Source organism: Homalodisca vitripennis, chromosome 8 (genome assembly GCF_021130785.1).
Source record: "Homalodisca vitripennis isolate AUS2020 chromosome 8, UT_GWSS_2.1, whole genome shotgun sequence".
Lineage (NCBI taxonomy): Eukaryota > Metazoa > Arthropoda > Insecta > Hemiptera > Cicadellidae > Homalodisca > Homalodisca vitripennis.
The window spans coordinates 12,382,597-12,403,877 of NC_060214.1; the positions used below are offsets into that span (position 1 = coordinate 12,382,597).

Genomic DNA, 21,281 nt, shown 5'->3' on the forward strand with positions numbered 1-21,281 from the left:
AGTAGGTGTATTTATTTGTGTAATTTATTAGATGTGTCCAAGCATGCAGATTTAATTTAGATCTCTCTTAAAGTTATAGGTTTTTTTTTATTAAATACATATTTGAAAGTAAGTGAAGTTGACACACAACATGGTGGTTGTGATTCCTTGGGGTCTAGGAGATGGTCTGATCTCGGGTGATCCCCTAATGAACTGGGAAAGTACCTCTCCAGGGGTGACACCACCAAGGCGCCGCTCAAGACCGAAGGGGGATTCGAATCCAACCAATGGTTCGGCTCGGATAAACGCTTATCTAGCGTCCTGCATGAGGTGGCCCTGCTACTAACAGAATCCCAGGATCTAGGCTAGTGCCCCGAGTGTGCACTCTGCGCGGTGACGGCCCTCGGCGCCGCGCAGGCGGGTATGACCAGCCTCGGCTGGTCTGCCCGGAATCGCATCACAGAAATTCGATTTGACTGGGGGCCTCCAATCCTACAATGTGAAGTGACCCGTGCCTAAGGGGTGCATGGCGCAGGGGTTGTGCGTCGCGAACGGAACACTTGGGGGTTGGGCGCCCTCCCAAGCGTAAATAGCCTTACCTGGTCATGCGGGGCTCTGACTGGGCGGACGTTTTTACTTCCTCGGTACTCGTGGGACCTTTATGGAGTCTAATACAGATAAAAAACAAACCCAACAGATCTTGATCTGGCAGTTGCATCCGGCAACCTGGCTTTGGATGTCTCTGCCTGTTCCTCATGCACAACTACCACCGAAGATGACTCAGCAGTTGGTGGTTCAGGTGCGAAGGTAGAATCCATGGACACAGACTCTGAAGCATGTGAACTGGATTACAACCTCGGCCGCAAGCTCCATTTTAAATTGCGCAAGCGGTGGGCGGTGGAGCAAAAGAAAGCTGATGGCACCTGGCTTCCGAACAGTGAATGGAGGAGGCAAACGGGCAAGATGTCAGCTAATGAAAGGAAGAAATTGAGAAAGCAGAGGGAGTCAGCACCGGGGGAAACTGCAGGCGCTGACTCTACTCCGAGTGGGAAGAGAGGGCGCTCGGGCGGTTATTCGGCGGAAAAAGCCCCTGCCGAAGAGGCGCCCGACCGCACCTCCTGAGCAAGCAGAGCGAGCAGGCACAAATACCAATCCCTCAACGGAGGAGGGAGTGGGAGACACTTTCAGGGAAGTTCTGACGGGATACAAGCTTGCCTTGGTCTCTGAGAGCTTTCCATAAAGACGCTTATCGGATGAAGAGGAGGCCGTGGAGCTGCGGGGGCGCATCCTTGACGAGATACTTTCAGCGGGGGGGGGGGGTGTGTGCCTGCAGTTTAAGATGTGCTTCCTGGAAAGGGGGGCTCTCGTCATGCTGTGTGGCAATGACGAGACCAAAGATTGGCTGCGGGGTCTGGCTCTAGGGCTGGGGATCGGTGGCCCTGGGGGGATAGGTGTGATCTGTGGGGACTATAGAGAACTCATAAGATCTATCGAGGTCTTCCTCAGGGTCGATGGTCCTATGGCCGAGAAGGACTCTGCGACCATTCTTGGGGCCATTGGAAAACAGAATGTTGGGATCTCCGTGTCCGACTGGAAGGTTGTTGGAGATGTCCTCACGGGAGGCTCCACAACGATGGTGATTTTGGTTGATGACCAGTCTTCAGCTACTCTCAAAGGGAGGAACTGTAGGGTGTTCATTGGTGTAGAGCAGGTCCAGCTGAGGACGCGGGGTGGGGCGGCTGATCATGGGGGCCAAGGTCCTTCAGGTCAACCTGCAGCATAATAAAGCTGCTTCAGCTGTATTCTGTAGACGCTTCCTGTCGGAAGATTTTCATGCGGCTCTGATACAGGAACCTTGGATTTGCAAGGGAAAAATATCAGGACTTTCTATGACAGGGGTAAAAATTGTTAGTGCTGAGGTTAATAATGCCAGAGCTTGTATTGTAAGCAACAGGGTGGACAGCATTCCTGTTCTGGAATTTTGTTGCAGGGATCTCGCCACAGTCAGCTGGTGGTGGCTGGGACTGGACGAACCCTGCTGATTGCATCATCTTACCTCCCGTATGATGATGTGGACTCTACGCCCTCCAGAGAGTTGGCTGCCCTGGTGGACCATGTTGGGAGGAGCGGATCAGAGCTGGTGGTTGGATGCGACGCCAACTCACACAACGAGGCGTGGGGCAGCACCAACACTAACAGCAGAGGTGAGTCGCTTCTGGAATACATAATGTGCCGTAGTCTAGTGATCGCAAATGTGGGAAATGTACCCACGTTTCGCACGAGGACGCGTAGGGAGGTGATAGATGTGACCATGATGACGGAGGGTATCCTGACGAACCCTCCCTTTCTGATCATGCTCACATCTGCTTTAACATCGAAGAACTGGTGCTTGAAAAAGTTCAGTAAAGCAATCCGAGAAACACAAACTGGGTATAATACAAGGAAAACCTCAGGGCACAATTAGAATGTGACTCCGCTAATGGGAAACCGATTCACAACACGGTGCATCTGGACAAATCTGCCGACAGTCTGACCTCTGCGATTGTGGACTCTTGACATCAGCTGTCCTGTCATCAACAGGAGTAGATCCAAAGTAGCCTGGTGGAGCTCAGAGCTGGTCTCTTTGAGGAAGAGGACTTTATTCATCAGAGCCAAAACTTGGGATTCTTAGGAGACCTACCACGAGGCTCTTGCACTGTACAACCGCAAGGTCTGTACGGCTAAGAGATTAGCCTGGAAGAAACTCTGCCCCGATATCGACAGTGTGCAGGATTGTGTAAGGCTTCAAAAGCTATTAGCAAAACATCCCATCTCGCCGCTTGGTGGTCTCAAAGCGGTATATACATTACTGAACCGGAAAGAGTTCTAAAAGTTATGATGGGAACACACTTTCCGGACTGTATTGTTCATTACAGTGATCAACCATTCTACAGTGAGGGGAGACCTACGGGGGCGCGCCACTCATTTACAGTTGAGTCTGGCGCACCGTGTCGTAACCTTCAGAAGGATCGAGTGAGCGATCAATTCTTCAGTCCCTATAAAGCTCCTGGGGTAGACGGGATGAGACCGGTTTGCTTGCAGCGGGGGCCGGATATTCTCCTTCCCCAGCTGTGCAGACTGTTCAGAGCCTCCGTTGCCCTCAGGTACATTCCACTATCCTGGAGAATGTCCAGAGTAGTGTTTATACCGAAGCAGGGGAAGGCTAGCCTGGATCGACTTAAGTCTTTCAGGCCGATATGCCTGTCCTCCTTTTTTCTCAAAACCATGGAGAAGATGGTTGCTAGATTTGTTTGGGAGGGACCTCTTATCCAAATCAGCATGCTTACACTCCAGGAAGATCATGCGATTCGGCCCTGCATCAATTGGTATGCAGGATTGAAAAGACGCTGGCAGCAAAAGAGGTAGCCATATGTGTCTTTCTAGACATCGAAGGAGCCTTTGACAATACAGCCACTCAGGCGATTATCAATGCGGTCTCTAGACGTGGTATTGATGGCTAGATGTGTGACTGGATAGGGGCCTTGCTCACGGACAGGGTTGTTGTTACAACCCTCATGGGAGCAAGTGTTAGTGCAAGGACTATGAGGGGCTGTTCGCAGGATGGCGTCCTTTCTCCTCTCCTGTGGAACCTATTTAGGGACAACCTGCTAATTTCTTTGACGTCACATGGGTACGCAGATGATATTGTGATTCTTGTGAGTGACAAGTTCAACATAACAGTCACTGAACTGACCAATGCTGGTCTGAACATAGTGGGCCTCACTGCCAACCTCACCAAGGCTGTTGTGGTTGCCTTTACCAGGAGGCGACAGATGGAGGGCATTGGTCCATTTCTATTCAGAGGCTCTTCCATTGAGCTAAAGTCCGAGGTCAAGTACCTAGGCATGATCCGTAGATAGGGTTCTAAACTCAGTACCTCATCTAGAAAGGGTCAACGCCAAGGGGAAATTGTCTTTAATTCAATGCAGACGCGTGATAGGTGGGTCTTCGGGCCTGAATCCGAGGCTCTTGTACTGGCTTTATGTTTCCGTAGTCAGACCTGCACTAATGTATGGAGCTGTTGTCTGGTGGCCAAAAACGGAGGCCGAGACGGTGGTAGCTCGTTTGGCGAGTATCCAAAGGATGGCCTGCCTTGCTATCACTGGGGCTTGCCCTAGTACGCCAGGTGCAGCTCTAGATTGTTGTCTCAACCTCGGCCACCTGGACATTGTTATTCGGGCTATGGCCAGGAGGAGTGCCTACTGTCTTCAGTAGATGGGACTCTGGTCGGGCTGCAGCAGTGGGCACTGTAGAAATTAACATCCTGATTCAGGAGGATGATCTCTGATCAGATGCCACAAAAGTTTTCCTTTGACAGACCCTTTAGGATTGTGATACCTTCTAAGGATTGGTCGGAGGGAAGGAAACCTCTTCCACCAGCGGAGCTTGAATGGTTTACAAACGGCTCTAATACAAAAAGCGGCACAGGCGCTGGAATTGTGGGAGTGAGACCATGTAGGGAGCTGGTGGTTTCTATGGGTCCGTATCTTACAGTTTTTCAGACGGAGGTCGCAGCCATTATGGAATGTGCTCGTGAGAATCTTTGTCTGCGATATAGGAGCAAGACGATTAAATTTCACGGATAGTCAGGCAGCACTGATGGCGCTGGACTCTTGTGTGATCAAATCCAAACTAGTCTGGGATTGCTATCAAGCCGTTTCCTTCCTTTGCCAGAAATCAACAATGTGACCGTTTGTTGGGTTTCTGGTCATGGGGGGAGGATCCCTGGGAATGAAAGAGCTGATGCCCTGGCCAACCAGGGCTCAGCGTCAATTATGACGGGCACTCAACCGTTCTACGGTATTCCAAGGTGTGAATCCTTTGGGGCTGTCTCGAAATGGGTTCGCGCGACACATGAGAGAAGGTGGAGGTTGCATCCGGGCATGAGAATGAGCAGAATGGTTACTACAGTCGCCTTCCTCCAGAGTGGCGTCGGACCTTCTCACACTAAATAGGCCTATGTCTTCTCGGGCTATAGGTCTGATCACGGGACATGGTCACCTGAGGAAGCATCTTCACAGAGTCGGCATCCTTCAGGAGGATCCGCTCTGTAGAATGTGTGATGAGCAGGATGAAACTGTCGAACACTTGCTCTTTGAATGCCTTTCAATAGCAAGGGAGCGGTATGCCATCTTTGGTAGTTTGGACAAGGGTGGTGAATTTTCCCAGGAGGACCTGATAGGTTGTTTTCGGCGGTTTGTGGAACTGCTGAAATCATAGACTGACAGGCCTCATGGTGTGCTTCCGGGGTGCGTAAAAAGCCCTTGAGGCTTAAGTGCATGGCAGTAGGCCGCCCCATAGAAGAAGAAGAAGAAGAATTATGTGTTAGGTTAGTTATTTACCTGAAGAAGAGATCAGATTGTAGATCTTGAAATGTAGTGTTACTGATTTTTTTGAATCACTGAACGATGGCAAATGTCCAGAAAAATCCTGTTTCCTTCACAAATTAGGCAACTGCTAGCATGATAGATCGGCCTAATGCATTTTGGGCAGCAGCATGTGGTCTAGCAATTACGTAGCTAGCCAGGATCAGCTTGTTAGATGATGGGGCAGTTTGGAAAGCTAACTGGCTCATCTTTCTGTAACAGCCTACGTTCAACGTTGTATCCAGTCATAAAGCAAACTTGACAACGCTTTATGACCAGGTTCAACATAGATATCAGTCATACCAACTTGTAGATGCAGATAGACACATGTTTATATGGAGAAATGATAGCTAATTTTCTCTGAATAAGAACATAACATAGTTTTTTTTTAATGAAATAGATATAGGAATTTTCCATAAGAAATCAATCTGACTGCGTGAGTTGTGTTAGTTTTAGTTGGGCGTCTAAATAGGAGAGTTCCGTTAAAGTTAAAGTACAATATAATATATACATATATTCACGACCTGAATGTCACCATTTTTATTCTCTCTGGCTTACGGATGAGTAATTACCAACATAGCAACATGAAATATGAACCAGAGTTTACGGATACGCCTCATGGATTTAGGCCCATCTATGGTAATTACTTTAACAGTATCAATGATTTAACAGTGGCATTTTTTAAGAAGTTTGTTTTATAGGAATAATATAAGTTTCTTCTGCAAATGTAGCTTGACCGCAATATTACAGTGGGCAATTGCAACAAGATGGGCAACAAGATGGGCATACCCTTTTACATAAATAAAGCCAACTTTAAAAAAAATGAATACAACGAGTAGTTTATCAACTCCCTGCAGGATACTCTGAGGTGTGAAACTCATAATAATAATAAGTACAAAAAGGAAGTGAAAGTCATGCTTCTGGAATGGTGCAGTTGAAAAGTCCATGTCTGCACTATCCCGTTTTTATGTTTATTTAAGAGACTATTGGTAAGTTCATTTTTATTGAACGGCTTATGTAAATTTTGAGTCTAAAACAATACAGATACTGTATTTTGAATTTCAATGTGAAAAATAGGTTATTAGATCATATTGGGGATTTTGTTAGAATTATGTTGGTGATTTCTGATGGAAAATTAGTTAATTCAAATAAGAATTGTTGGTTTAGGAGAGGTATACACTATTTTCCAGCTGTGAATAAAATTTCAAAAAACAGTTCTCAACCAAATTTTGTCATAATGAAAAGACAATATGATTTGGAGTACATCATTATGTGTTACAAAAACTTGAACATGACATTTGGAAAACTAGTACTTTCATCTTCCCCCAAGTGTCAGCCTAAGAACAACAATTAGTATGGACAAAAATTATCCAATCACGAACCATGGCAAGATTACATCAATTAATACTTGACAAAAATAAAGTTGCATGTTAAAATATAAAAAATATACCCTAGATCAGCACTAAGCCATAAAGCACAAACAAATTACCACTACACACCACCGATGTGACGCACGCACCATGTTTTTGTGATTAGAATGCTTAACTTATGTTTTAAAAGCACACCTGAAAACGCAGGTAGATACCAATTTTCGAAACGTTGTGCCAGTGTTAATACAATGATAACAAATCCCGAAATACTACTATAATTACAAGTAATGCATTGTAAACGACTAAACAAATAATACCCACTGTAATGTTGTGTTGTAAAGGTACCGACTTCTAAAACATCGACACCAAATCACTCCACTAACCCAAAACGCGAAGCTATGAAGTTAGTTATTGGCAATAATTTTTCATGTTGATGTCAGTTAAAACAAAGTCTCACTTGTTCACAAAAACATTCTCTCATATTTGATTCAACGGTTAGCGATGATCCTGGTATCCACAGACCTATAAAATAACACACCGCGGGCATCAATATTTACTGGCCATTCCAGTCCGATATTGCAGGTAACTGTAGTGACTACATCAGCTGTTGACATAACCTACGAGCCGCTGGCTGTGCCACACCAATTTATTACAGACTCTGGTTTCGCCTGCTGGCTTTCATACGCTTTTCACAATCATGTAATTGTAACTATGTTGACAATTTCTGAGTTGATTTAATAATTATCAAAATTTAAGTGGATGAGCGCGGTATTTAATTTGACGCATGGATAAGGTAAGATATCTGCAGAGATTTTCTGTAACACTTTTGTAGAAAAGTATGGATAGGCTAAAATTTAATTTTTTATTAGACTAAAATGGTAAGTTACTATTTAAAGATTTGTTTATATTTTTTATTTGATATTCTGTAGTTACGTTGTAGGTATTTTTATACTATTAACAATTTTACATAAAATTAATTTTTATCAAAAATGTTATCTGAATAAATAATTTTTTTTCAAATTAGTAATTTTTGTAAAATAAATATTTTAGCCGGTTCATAAAAGTATGTAGTAAACTAGTGTTTTGTTATTCTGGTAGGAGGAACACTGTAAAATAGTATACCCACGTAATATTGTTGTCCGAAATTCAAATGATACGTTGGATTTTTGAGTGTCCCTTGGATTGATTCAAATGCATGTTCATAAAAGTTCATTATAAACAATATTTTCCTTAACATACATTACAATTTTATATGTTACACAAATTCAAGACATCATTCATATTTTTAAATTCTCAAAAAGCGTTTTCGTAAATTTAATCAACGGCACAAACTAGTCATAATTTGTAAATATCTTTTTCTGACAGTTTTTTAACTATTAAGCTCAAGTTAATTTACATTAAATCAATTAAATACCACTTGCACTATTGCAATTAATGATCGATAGCCAATCTGAATCCTTAAGCATTTTTTGATATAGTCTAAGTAATGATTTGGTGGCATCAGCATACGAGTTCAATAGAAGTTAGGTTCGTTTCGGACAAACTATTTATGTATTATAAACAAAAGTGGATCTAAAATTGACCCATGAGGGACACCACATACATTTTTTTCGGCAGATGGAATAACATTTCTTTTAATAGCTTATTTTGTTCAAAGTTTCCCATAAAATTGTGACCATTATAATAAATACTGTATATTACTTGTTAGGAAAAGGATTTCTTCGCGTTTTAAGGTATTACACGAGAACATATGCGAGATATTTAGTAGAGAATTTAACGATAAAGGCGCAATTCCACAACTACTCTCCTTCAAAACAGCACAGGCCAACCGTTTCGTTTGAAATACGCACCCCTGAGTTGCTGATACTGCAGATTTATGGCTAATTACCCAAAGTCACAGACACTCCAATTATTACACTAAATCACGTCTTCTTATCGCAACAATCGATATTAATTTACTCCGACGCTTGTGAGACGCCAACTTAATGACGTCAACATTCATAAATCATCGAAGGGAATCGCCAAACTTGGGCTGCAAGCGTCTTTGATTCTTTGCTCGTTTTCTTCCATCATTCAGACTTCTTATAATAGATTGCTAATAAATTTGGGGTTCTTTAATTCGCGATTATGTGTAAACTGTATTAATGATTTGAATTCGTAAGTGACAGAATTTAAGTATTCATCTTCCTTATAGTTTTGACTCTACCTGTTAAAATATATATTTTGCTTGGTAACAGCCATTATAAAAATATGAATTCTAAATTCCTTGCATCTGTATTAAAACATTAGTAGAAAACGACATTCTGGGCAAACATATTTCCAACTTTCAGGCATTTAGCCACAGTCAGCGTTCTTAACATGAGAAATAAATGAAGTACTATGTCTCTAGGGAGGCCTTCGTTCTATGAAGACAACGATAATTCAGAGCATTTTCTTTACTTTCTCGCAATATTTAAAGGTAAAATGTCACAAAAGAAAACTATACGGCTAGTAATAAAACAGCAAAGGTGTCGACTAGGTTATTTAGTGCAAACCAGTAAGAACGTAGCCAGGAAAACATTGGGGGTCCAGACAACTGATATTTTCCCATATTGGACAGAGAGTAAGGCTCCATTTTGTTCATTATAAAGTTCTAGACTCGTATCTGTGTTGAGAACGATCTTTCAGCAGTACACGTCTGTAATACTGGATTATTTAAATAATAATCATCGTTTACTAAAAAAAGTAATTGACAAAATTTATAAAATTGGGGAGGGGGGTCCGGCCTCCTTGGACCCCCTCGCTAGCTACGTCCTTGCAAGGTAATGTGAGTGTTGTGTACAAGTGAGTATTTCCGCTTTGTACTTTTTGAAATACGTGTAATGTAATCGAGTTAAAGACCTTAGCGTTCTTAAATTACAATTAAAAGTTACGATTTTTATGCAGTTTTAATTTATTGTCCAAACTAACTGTAAATCATCAGTGGAATTGTTTTATTATAAGTGAATAAACGAAATGAAGTAGATTGAGGGAAAGGTGTATGTAGATAAAATACTTAAACTACTTCTATGTTATTTTTTAATGTTTATTTTTGATGATGGAAGGATTGTGGAGGAAACAGGCTTTTTTCCAAGGACATTTGCCATCGCTCAGTGAAGGCAAAAAGTCAGTAACGCTACGTTTCGAGATCTGCAATCTGATCTCTTCTTCAAGTAAATAACGAGTTTAACACATAATTACAAACTACTTCTATGTGTGGTTCCCCAACTCGGCAAGTGACCTCTTATACTTTCCTGTTGAGCTTAATATTGAGTCGAAAGTGATAGATTAAAATAAAAATTGTTATTTTCTATACAGTTGGTACAACTGAACCTCTTAAGTTTACGCGGGAATGAGAAGCGCGGCAGGGGAAGTTGTTCGAACAGCACCCAGTCTGCGCCACTAATCTCGTGCATGCCTTTGGGAGATTACTACTTAACCGAATACCGGGGTAATATTGATAATTTTGAAGAATTATAATTATTCTTAAAAAGTCTATAGTTGGCTCTAGTTTCTTATTTTTTTCGAAAAAAAATTGCGTAAACAGGAATATGTTCGATAAAAAACGGTAGAGTGTAAATTTTAATGTCTGGTTTATACAATAGAAAGTGAAATTTGGAAAACCCTGCTTATGAGAGCCATACAGTGGAAGTGAAAGTTAGCTTTAATTTGACTAATCCTCCCTATAGATCATCCCAAAAGTAAGGACACAATTTGTGATCTCCTAGACCCTTGCTTTCGGCTTCGGTAGAGCACACCCTTAAGCTCCAGTTCACCTTCCTTTTATGCAGCGTCTGGAATCTGACGCCGTCACAGTATTGACTCCTGGGATCTGGAGTCATGTTCATATGAAGAGACAAAAAAGGTCGGTGACAAAGAAGCTCAAAATATCTCTTCACATTGTTTCAACATCAGAGACACAATAGGTGAAGAGGTATTCTCGTTGCCTCATCAGGTGCACAGTTGAGTGCACTACGATGTTTTAGACTCGATCTGTAAGCACGGTGGAGCAACCGAGTTTTCTACACATACACATTCTGATGTTGAAGAGACGAGAGTTTCATTTTGAGCTTCTTAGTAGCCGACCTTTTTTTATCTCTTAGTCGCTGGCCTAAACATGAGGAGTACCTTCCTCTACCTGTTTTGGTTGCGTTAGCTGGAACACCTTCTCTTCTTTCAAGGTGACATGCCTGAAATATAAAGCCCACTGTCCTTCCTCAGGGGTCTCGGCACTTACCACTAACCTTTCCCATCCTGAAAGTCCTATCACTCCGGAAGCAAGCCAAAGGCCTTTTTAGGATTAAGTGCTATAAGGGTTATCCTTACCTTCTTGCCCTAAGTGAAAAAATCGGGCGATATATTCAGTTGAGATCGTGTCGTAGTAAATATGTATCTCAAGAGTTGTTGATGTATGGTGTTTGGTCTTCTAACAGACAGAATTGAGACTGAGATGAACCATTCTGTCGGAGTTCGCCACACAATGTGTTGCGTAACAGGCTTCGCTGAAGTTGCCTGCGAGGTTTCAGATATATAATTCGTTTTGCTGTCTATATGACCTGTAAACGGATAGACTGATAGGAAAGATAAAACTTCTCCATCCCCTCAAGTGATAAGCTTCGTTAACGCGACTGATAAAATTGCTACAGAGGGAAATTGTTTGATCAAACTGTGAGGTCCTTGTTCATTGTTGGATGAGATCATGTGACCTACGTTAAACACAGAGGGTACAATTACCTTCGCCATTCTCCTCTTTTGAGGGTGATCAGACTGGAGAAGGACGTGTCTCGGGGTTCGATTTCTTCAACGATACCAATGTTTTGACTTTCAAAAGGAGAGTCCGTAATCTGCTTCCATCTCGAGTTGGTGATAACACCGTGTTTTCCCTTTTTTATTATTTAAAAAGGAGAGGAAAATTCCTTTTTGAGCCTTATTTTGCCCGTCCTCATGGGCCACTGGCCTGTGCGAGGATCTAAAACAGAATAAGGGGGAGAGTCGATACAGTACAAGGTCGATGGTACTGATAAAAAGTGCAACGGTCACAGATAGGATTTGAACCTGCGCTATCTCTAACTCAGACCCAAAGTCCAACGTCTTAGACCACTCGGCGATCGGCACACCGTACTGAATTAGCGTGGAGTAGTAGTAGGTAAGTAAACTTACTAAAAGTAGTAGACTCCCTACTATTTTCGGTCCCATATTGTGTGAGAGTGAATTTTAGTGGATTGTAGTGGTGAATACGTTCGCAATTCAAAACTTGTTTTTATTTTCGCCATTGTCACTTTTCAAATTAGTATTATCCTCACAAGTTTGGGGTTGTATTGATATTTTTTAGTAAATATTTGTTTATATACTTTTTTACTGGGGTTATTGTTATGTGTTTGTCAATGACTGTTATATTAGTCACCGGCTTTCTTGTTTATGTATTGTGTTGTTATTACTTAAGTGCGTTTCTTATTGTTCTTATCTTTACATTTGTTATGTAAAGTTATATTGCTCATATTGTATGTACCTGTGCAACTGCAAGTTAAATATGGTAGCTTAATTGCCATTTTCTTTGCAGGTAGTTAGTACAGTTTTGTTGCAAACCTAGCACGCCAATTAGACTAATTGCGTGTCATTACCATTTTTCACAGTTAGTCGTTGCGATTCCGCTGACCGTGACAGTAGCATTGTTTGCTCTTTTTATCTTTCCTTTTCTGTCATTGCCATCTTGCATATGCATGTTATATCTGGATGTAAATGATTAGTACATGCGTATATGTGTGAAATACATAAATTTTACCCGCTTCAAAATCTGTTGAGTCTGCTTAATATATGGACTTGCGGCGACAAGAAATGTAATTTTGTTTTATTTATATTGTTTATTTTAAGGACTCCGTATATTCACAGACGACAAAAACCGAACAGGGCCGGCTCTAGCTTGTGCGGGGCCCGGGGTAAACGTTTACCGCAAGACCCCCCAATTTGGCACCCATCTTGCACCCCCTTCCAACAATTGTAAAAATGATTATATATCGCGTAAACACAGTATAAAATGAAGATAACAAGTGAAAACATGTTGTAATATTAATAACACGTAACTAAAAATAAAATAAAATAATAAAATAGGCTAATAATAAATTTAAATAAACTCACCAGTATGGATTTGTTATAGTTTAATAACAATTTGTGCCTATAAGTGATATGATTTGAAATTGTTAATGAACAACAATAATTCATAAACATAATTTTTGATTTTGATTGGTTCGTCTTTGACAAATTTGAAGTTCTGACAAAAATATCTACATTAAAAAAATCTGCAAATTACCTTACACTGTGTAAAAGTTTCCTAGGGAATCTTTTAGCTGCTTTAAAATAAATGTATACCAAATTATTTTTTATTGAGACTAAAAATTTGGCATTTTAATTACAGTAAGTGATGATTTACATAACAGCTGTTCAAATTATGGACCATTAATTTACAGTAGTTTGCATGTGTTATTATACTAAACCTTTAATAAAATAGTTATTTCTTAACAAATGAGGAATCCTTGGAAAGAAACAGTCATTAAAACACTTTTTGTGTCTTATAACATTTTGATAAAAAACAGTGGTTTATTAGATATTTTATAGAACAAAAATTAAATGACCGCCATTTTTAAAATATTGAAACTATTAAAAATTTTTTTCTGATTTACTAACTTCTGACATAGACCCATTTACCAAGTTTTGTAACAATCTTAAAGACAACAACATAGATCAAATTATTTTAATAATAATAATAATAAAAAACCAACAAGAAACTGGTGTATAGCTGCTAAACGAAGTCAAAATTGTAAAAAGATTATTTTTAATTTTTAGCTTAGAATCACACATAGAATCTAAAAATTCATAGAAAGTTTTGAACAAGCCAAAATTTTTGTTACACCTTGTCTATTACAAATTGTATTAACAGAACCTTTCGAGTATTAACATATTTCAACTTCAGTTTAATTTCGCACCTGACGAAAAGAATAGATTTCAATCTTTGAAACGTTGTGTTACCGTATACATTTCGTAATATTGCTTATAACGCTGGCAAATTTCCGAAATCCTATTATCCCTCCCTAGAGAATAAACAAGAGCGGTTTTATTTATTTAAAAAAATATTTAGTCGATGACACAAAAGCTAAGAAATATATATATATATATATATATATATATATATATATATATATATATATATATATATATATAATTTAAGTAGCATCCGAACCCTTTGGGTTCTGACAGGCAATTCGATTTAGGCATATCCCCACTACAATAAAGACGTGTAAGGTTTTACTAGCAATTTAAATATCAGAATCAAGACATTCGCTCAACACGAGTTGACTCGGCAATAAAGCGAATAGCGAATAACTGTTTGTGTAAGCTGAAGAGAAGACAAAATATTCTCGCGAAGCTGAACCGTTAACCGCCCCTACCCCCCCCCTCACCCTCCCGCCACTCCCTAAAGGGTGAACTTTCCGCAGAGAGTGTGACCAACCCTTTAATTGCCGCAGTAAATTAGCAGAAATGTTCGACTGAAGTGAGATAAGCCAGGCGTCACAGAAAAGACAGAAAATATACGTCGTTTCGTGAGGCTAAATTGTGATAGGGTGTAATAAGAGGCGCATCCCTTCCCCCCTCCCCCACCCTTCCCCCCTACAACCCTTTATACGTGCGTCGCGTCGGCGAGATCACACTCTGATTACGTTGATCATATAAACTGTATCATGTTGATCACACGTTGCGGGTGTAGTACTTCTATCCTTGATCTTCACTTCGGTCTGTGATGTTAAGGTGGAAGATTTTCTTGTAGACCTACGATTGTGAACCACCGCTAAAAAATGAAGCCGAGTCCTCTCTCGCTTCAAAACACGACGAAAGCGTACGTTTATAACGATATTTTTCGGTAGACGGGATAGTTGTACGGCACTCTTTCAGTCAAGTGTTACCCTTACACTTGTCAGTCTTCTGAAAACTATCACACCATAATATTTGTCTTAAAGAATCATTATAATATGTGCAATACTTCCAAACACTGTGAATGTTGAGTTTAGCTCCAGTTCACCTTCCTCTTAGTGCAGCGCTGCTGACAGCAGTCTGATGCTGTCGCAGCGCTGCACTAAGAGGAAGGTGAACTGGAGCTAAACTCAACACTCACACTGAATCAACCCTTCCCACCATAGCTGCTTTCATGGATGTGAAAAGTAAAAGTTAAAAGGTTTAATGGTAATAAAGATGGCGAAATGAGATTTCATGAAGTACAATAACTGTTAATACATTCAATGTAATGAATGTAAAATTATCAAAGAGAATAGTTATGGTTTTGAAGAGCCATAACTCTGAAAGGTTTTCAAAGCAGCTACAATACTAAAAAAAAATATGATTTTTGAAGTCCATGAGACATCTTATAATAATTTTGTCCAACGCAAAGTTTGTGAGACGTTTTGTAATCGATGGTTATGGCAGAATGCTATATCAAACATTCCAAATTGGGCTTTAAATTATTTTTGGAGTTCTATTGATAATCTTTTCAGCGAATTGTAAAGGAAGTGTTCAAGAGGTAAAGTGACAGGAGGTTGTTACGTAAGGTTAGATCAGCCGATACGTTTTTTTTAACGAACACTGAATAAGCATATCCAATAAAAATGGATTAAACTTATTAGGATTAAAGAAAAAAATATATTTTTTTAATTAATCAAGTTTTTTGTTTAACGTTTGATTTTGTACGATGTAGGATTGTGAAGGTAACACGAATTTTTTAAAATCTGTTAGGCTAGTTATTCACCTGAGGAAGAGGTCAGATTGCAGATCCCGAAACGTTGTTACTGATCAATGGTAAATGTCCGAAAAATAGGAAACCTAGTGATGTCTCTAACTTATAACAATCAAAACTATGATGAACAAATGGACAATAGTGTACATCGAGGTCTCATGGTTATTTAAACCAGACCGCCTTTTAGGCAAAGAGGAAAAAAAAACTTAATTATGCTAGGTGGAGTGTCAAGATAGTTGTTTAGGTGTGCAAGTTTAGGGCTGCAATCAGCTAAATATGCACTACTCATCCATCTGATAACTGAAGTGAACCGGATTAAAACCGTTGTTGTACGCTAACTACCCGTACAAGCCGACAACGGTCATCCATCACAGCTATTTTTGCAGGATACAGACCCCACCCAATTCATTTCGTACACATTTTTCACAGTTGTAAATCCCCCAGACAATCTGTCGGTGATGTTTCACTAGTGAAGTGCTACATACGGTAGGTAAACAATCGGGAACGGTCTTGCTAATTAATTGACGTTTTGTTTGTAGCCTTTGATTCACCTACGTTGTTTGTGATTTTACAGGTCCCTTTCGCGTGTGATGGAATTTGGATGTAATTGATAGAGATTCGCGAAGAAGGAAAGCGTTTTTATATCACGGTGTCAAGGAATAATTAATTTTCAGTTCCGAAGTTGGGTGTATAGGTTCAATCAGGGGGTATAAATGAAATAGTCTGTAATCTCTATTATATAACCGACTTATTGAGAAATTGTGCATGATTCAAATACACATAATCAGAAATTGCAACTTCTTCCTAATTTTGAAGGATCCCAGAACAACATGAAACTTTGATGTTTCTGGGCCTATGACTTGTTTCTCTACCTGGGATTCGAGGTACCTGTCTTAGTCAAATTAGATGTATTATAATTAATACATGAAATAATAAAACATAAGCATTTTATTTAATTTTTGGTCATTATTTTGAAAACCAATGGAAGTGCAAAGAGCATGGTAAAAACTTTGTCTGGATAGCTTGCATTTTTTACAAACACTAGACAAACATTTTTACACAATTTCTAGCATTGAGCATGTCGATAAGGAAAACAGATTTTCGTTTTTTATCAATTCATTTTTCTATTCCTTTCTTTCACCAGTTACATTTCCAAACTTGCTTGAAGGTTTTGTAATGGAGAGCCACTATCGGAAGGCAATTTTGCAACATCAATTCTCCTAGAAATATGTAGTGAATAAAAATGAACTGGCGCTATGTTTTGGTCTTGCATTTAGTCCTGAGAGGTTTAAGTGCATTTAAGTGCAAGTATTAATCTTTTGACACCTTCAGGTAGAGGGTAGGTTTCAATCATCGAAACCTGTTGTACATTTTGCAATATAATAACGATGGCTAATGTCCGATATCCTATTATCCTTTCAAACCTTCCATCGTCAATAAAAAATTTTAATTAAAGAATCTCTCTATCGATTTCAATAAAAAATCATGTTGTGTTCTTATACAATGTAAAGTGACTCTCGGCTCCTTGAATATAATAATAGAAAAATAACAACTGATGTAGAGAGCACAAGTAAATATATATCACAGATAGGCCTTCCCAATTACTTGAAATTTTGAGATTCGTGAAGGATTTCACAAAATTAACAGATGGGAATTGTATGAATACCATAGCAGGTTCCAAATGAATTACAGCAAAAATATGGTAAAAGAACTTAAGATTTCATCTGGCATTTAAAAGTAATTACTTACATGATATTGTTCTGAAGCATACTCCGTTGAAGAGAGGGCGGTGTGTGTAGATTTCCATCATGGTTTTCTCCTGAGTTGAGGAGTGCTGTCGTGTGCAAAAAGATCTTGCACAGAAAATACAAGGCTACTGGTAACTATGGGCATTATTTAGAATTCCAGAGGGCCCGACAACCATTGTAAGAAGCTGAGTGACCTTTGCCATGCAACATACATGGAGCGAGTTAACAACTCTATTCCCCTAAATATCAAGGCTTTCTGGAGTTTTGTCAGGAACTTGAAATCTGAGTCTACCAGAGCAAAACGAATATTTTCTCGGATGATCAACGCGAATCTAGTCCTGAGGGTATATGTAACATATTTGCTGATTATTTTGCATCCGTATATAGACCTTGCGCCTCAACTTACAGTCATCTTCAATAGATTACTTGAAGATGGTATATTCCCTGATGGACTTAAGAGCTATTTTATTGTGCCAATTCATAAGTCGTCTGATCCTTCTGATGTCCACAATTACCGACCTATTGCTATTCAGCCAGTTCTGGGGAAGATTTTCGAAAGCTTAGTTCTTGACTATGTGAGCTTCCAATTCAAAAATATCATAGCGCCGCAGCAACATGGCTTTGTCAGGGGTAGGTCAACAGTTAGCAACTTGGTTGTTTATGTGGGATTACATTTTGTCTGCCTTCTCGAGTGGCGTTCAGGTCGATAGTGTTTATATTGATGTTAGCAAAGCTTTTGATGCTATCAGCCATGGGCACCTACTGGCCAAACTTCACGGTTTATGGTATATGTGGTAGCCTACTTTCTTGGTTTCACTCCTACTTAAATGATAGAACTTTCCTAGTTAGTTTCGCTGGCGCCCTGTCAAGACCTTTCAACCGCCACTTCTGGTGTCCCTCAGGGGTCACGCCTGGGTCTCTTTCTCTTCAATCTCTATATTAATGACTTGGTCAAGTCATTAAATGTTGACTGCCTAATGTTTGCGGATGATGTCAAGGTCTTCCGTGCTGTTTAGGGACCCTTCTGACACTGAGAGACTGCAGATGAATCTATGCTTAATTGAGAACTGGTGCATCACTAACGCTATGAGCATAAATGCCGCCAAATGTTCATTGGTTTCTTTCACTCGCTCTGCCCAACCTCTTGTGGTATCTGACTACGTGCTCAATGGAACTGTACTATCTCGCAGTACAATCGTCCGTGATCTGGGTGTCGTCTTCTCTGCAGATCTTAGCCCTGATAAGCATATTGACTTCATCTGCGGCAAAGCCCTACGAATGCTCAACTTCATGCTAAGAGCTTCAAGGAGTGGTCTTGGCATTGTGGCGTTGAATATCCTATATAAGTCCCTTGGTAAGGAGTATACTTGAATACTGTTCTGTTGTCTGGTCTCCTTATCAGCACAATCACATTGAACGTCTAGACAGGATCCAGCGACGCTTCGTCCGTGCTGTCGGTGTTAGGCTGGGTCACAACTATTTTGATGTACCCATTGATCTAGTTGAGGCCTCTCTTGGACTTCTCCCTCTGTCTACTAGAAGGCAACAAGCTGATGCTCTTTTCCTATGGGGAGTTCTTCGCGGCACGGTCGATTGTCCTGACCTACTCTGTCGTATTGATCTGCGAGCTTCAAGACTGACCCGCTCATGTAACCTGTTTTTTTGGAAGGTTCGCACCCCACCAACTACATCATGCACGGCCCTCTTCCACGTTTGCATCGACTGGGCAACCAGCTGTGTCGCCAGTTCGACTTCTTTGATGACAGCCAATCTGTGATCAGAGGAGTCTTCCAGAGTCGGGTTCCCCGGTGAATGTTTGTTTTCCGGAATGGAGTTCTCCTATATAAAAATAAATATATTATATCTCGAGCTTACTTATTGTTTTATGTTTATGTATGTTATCGTTGTTTCTTGTCATTGTTATGTTAGCTATTGCTATTGCTATTATTGTTAAACTGTTATTGTTATTATTTATACTGCTTTCCTCGTATTACCTCTATTTATTGAATTGTTGATTTAGTTTATTAGTTGCCTATTGAATTAGCTTATTGTTGGTTGAAAAAAAAAAAGAAAAAAAAAAAAGATTGCTTGGTTATTGAATTGTTGTTTTAGTTTATTAAGTTTTGTTTATTGATTTAGCTTGTTGTTGGTTGACGTGCTTGCAATATTTTATTGTTTTGTTTCTTTATTGATACCTTTGTAGTGTTTTTCTATAATTTTTATTGTCATTTTGATATCCTTATCTGTAAAATGGTGTTTTTACCGTTGATGAATAAATAAATTACTTAAGAGACCTAACAAATTGAAATATCTGAACGGCGTAGCTCATCCACTCTCCACATCTGATCAGGTGGAGAGGTTGAGATCGATAATGCCTACAGTAGACACGATCAGTGCATAGTGTGGAGAAATGGAAGCATTGAGATATCATGGGGATACATCCCATCAGCTCGATGTCCTCGGACGCGTTTGCATAACTCCACTGCTTGAGTGATCAGCTGTAACATTAGCTAATCAGATGTTCATCTCCATTGAACTGATCGATCCATCGACACTGACCAGTATTTATAGTGAGCCGAGAGCATATTTGCCTATTATAAGCGCACAGCCTGGGTTGAATCCATAGGGGAGTTTCTCCTAAGAGAGAAGCTGATCGTCAACCGCGCTGATTTTGGTGGAGGTCGAAATAGGATGGCATCAAAGGGGTTGAATATTGTAAATGATAATATTTTACTCAGATCATATTTGTCTTAGGTGTGTTGACCTAATACCAACCGTCAGACACGTACATAAATAAAGGAAACAGGATATTTTTTCCGGACATTTGCCATTGTTTAGTGAAACAAAAAACTTAGTAACACTACGTTTCGAGTTCTGCAATCTGATTTCTTCTTCAGGTAAGTAACTAACCTAACACATAAAATTACAAACTACCGTAGGTTAAAATAAACAAATCATACCAGAGCGTTGTGACACGCCTGAGTCAGGAATCACAACCACCATGTTGTGTGCCAAATTCATTAACTCTAAAACATGAAATTAATAAAAAACTAAACACAACACTAATTATTAAAGCTGAACTACACAATACAGGTCACAATACGTCTGCATTCGTCAACCAACCACCTACGACTGACCAGAGGCCAATAGCAAATGGCGATCGTCACGGCAGAAACAAGATGGCGGCAATAAAAAAGGAAGGGGGACAGGGATGGGCCCTTTTTAACGTACATACATGTTAATGAGCTTCAGTTCCATATACAGACCCTTAAAGTAACGACTTTTGTCTCTTTATCTAGTTGTGTGACATTTATATTACTAATATTTACAAAAGTCTGAACGAGCTGTAACTTTTTGCCAGATTACTATAAACTGATGACGGATTGCTCAAAAAGTTTATTTTTGTTGCCCATTAGTTGTGGAACGTTTCAAGTTTTGTCCATGAAAGGAACGTAAAAAGTTAGACTTGGGTACGAAGGATATCACCTTGTACATTTAACATTATAGGTATTTATTATGGGTGTTATTTATACGTAATTATGTTGTAAGATAAATAACGTAATTAACCAAATAAATACATTCATACTGTGCAACTACTTTATGATTTAGTCCCAGTCAAAAACAGTCTCATCACCGTAGTTAAAGAAAAAACTAAATATCACATTATGTTTAGCAAAAATCATAACGATATTATGTTACGAATAAAAATATCAGAGAGAGTAAACATGAAAAAATACCAAGTTTGAGATTTAAATATTTTTGCAATGACCACCGTAGATTATTAACATGACAGTACATAAAAGACTTAAAAATTATGGAATCTTTTATTATAGATTTTAAATAGTTAAAATTTCAATTAGTGTATATATTAGCAAGAGGTCGTGACAAAATTTAAATTGAAATTTCTGGCTAAAAATGTTGGACTAGTACCCTCTTGATGTAACCTGTATCACAAGAGGGTGTAAACTGTATCTGTATTTGG

At 39.6% G+C, this 21,281-nt stretch overlaps 1 protein-coding gene across 1 annotated transcript; it reads left to right on the forward strand.

Moving 5' to 3' along the window:
• The first annotated feature begins 18,289 nt into the window (after positions 1–18,289).
• LOC124368020 lies at positions 18,290–18,670 on the forward strand. Its single transcript, XM_046825292.1, has one exon. The coding sequence runs from the start codon at positions 18,290–18,292 to the stop codon at positions 18,668–18,670; it is 381 nt and encodes a 126-aa protein (XP_046681248.1).
• Positions 18,671–21,281: the final 2,611 nt, after the last annotated feature.

Coding starts and splice junctions, on each gene's coding strand:
- LOC124368020 (XM_046825292.1), top strand. CDS start 18,290: ATGTCAAGGTCTTCCGTGCTGTTTAGGGACCCTTCTGACACTGAGAGA.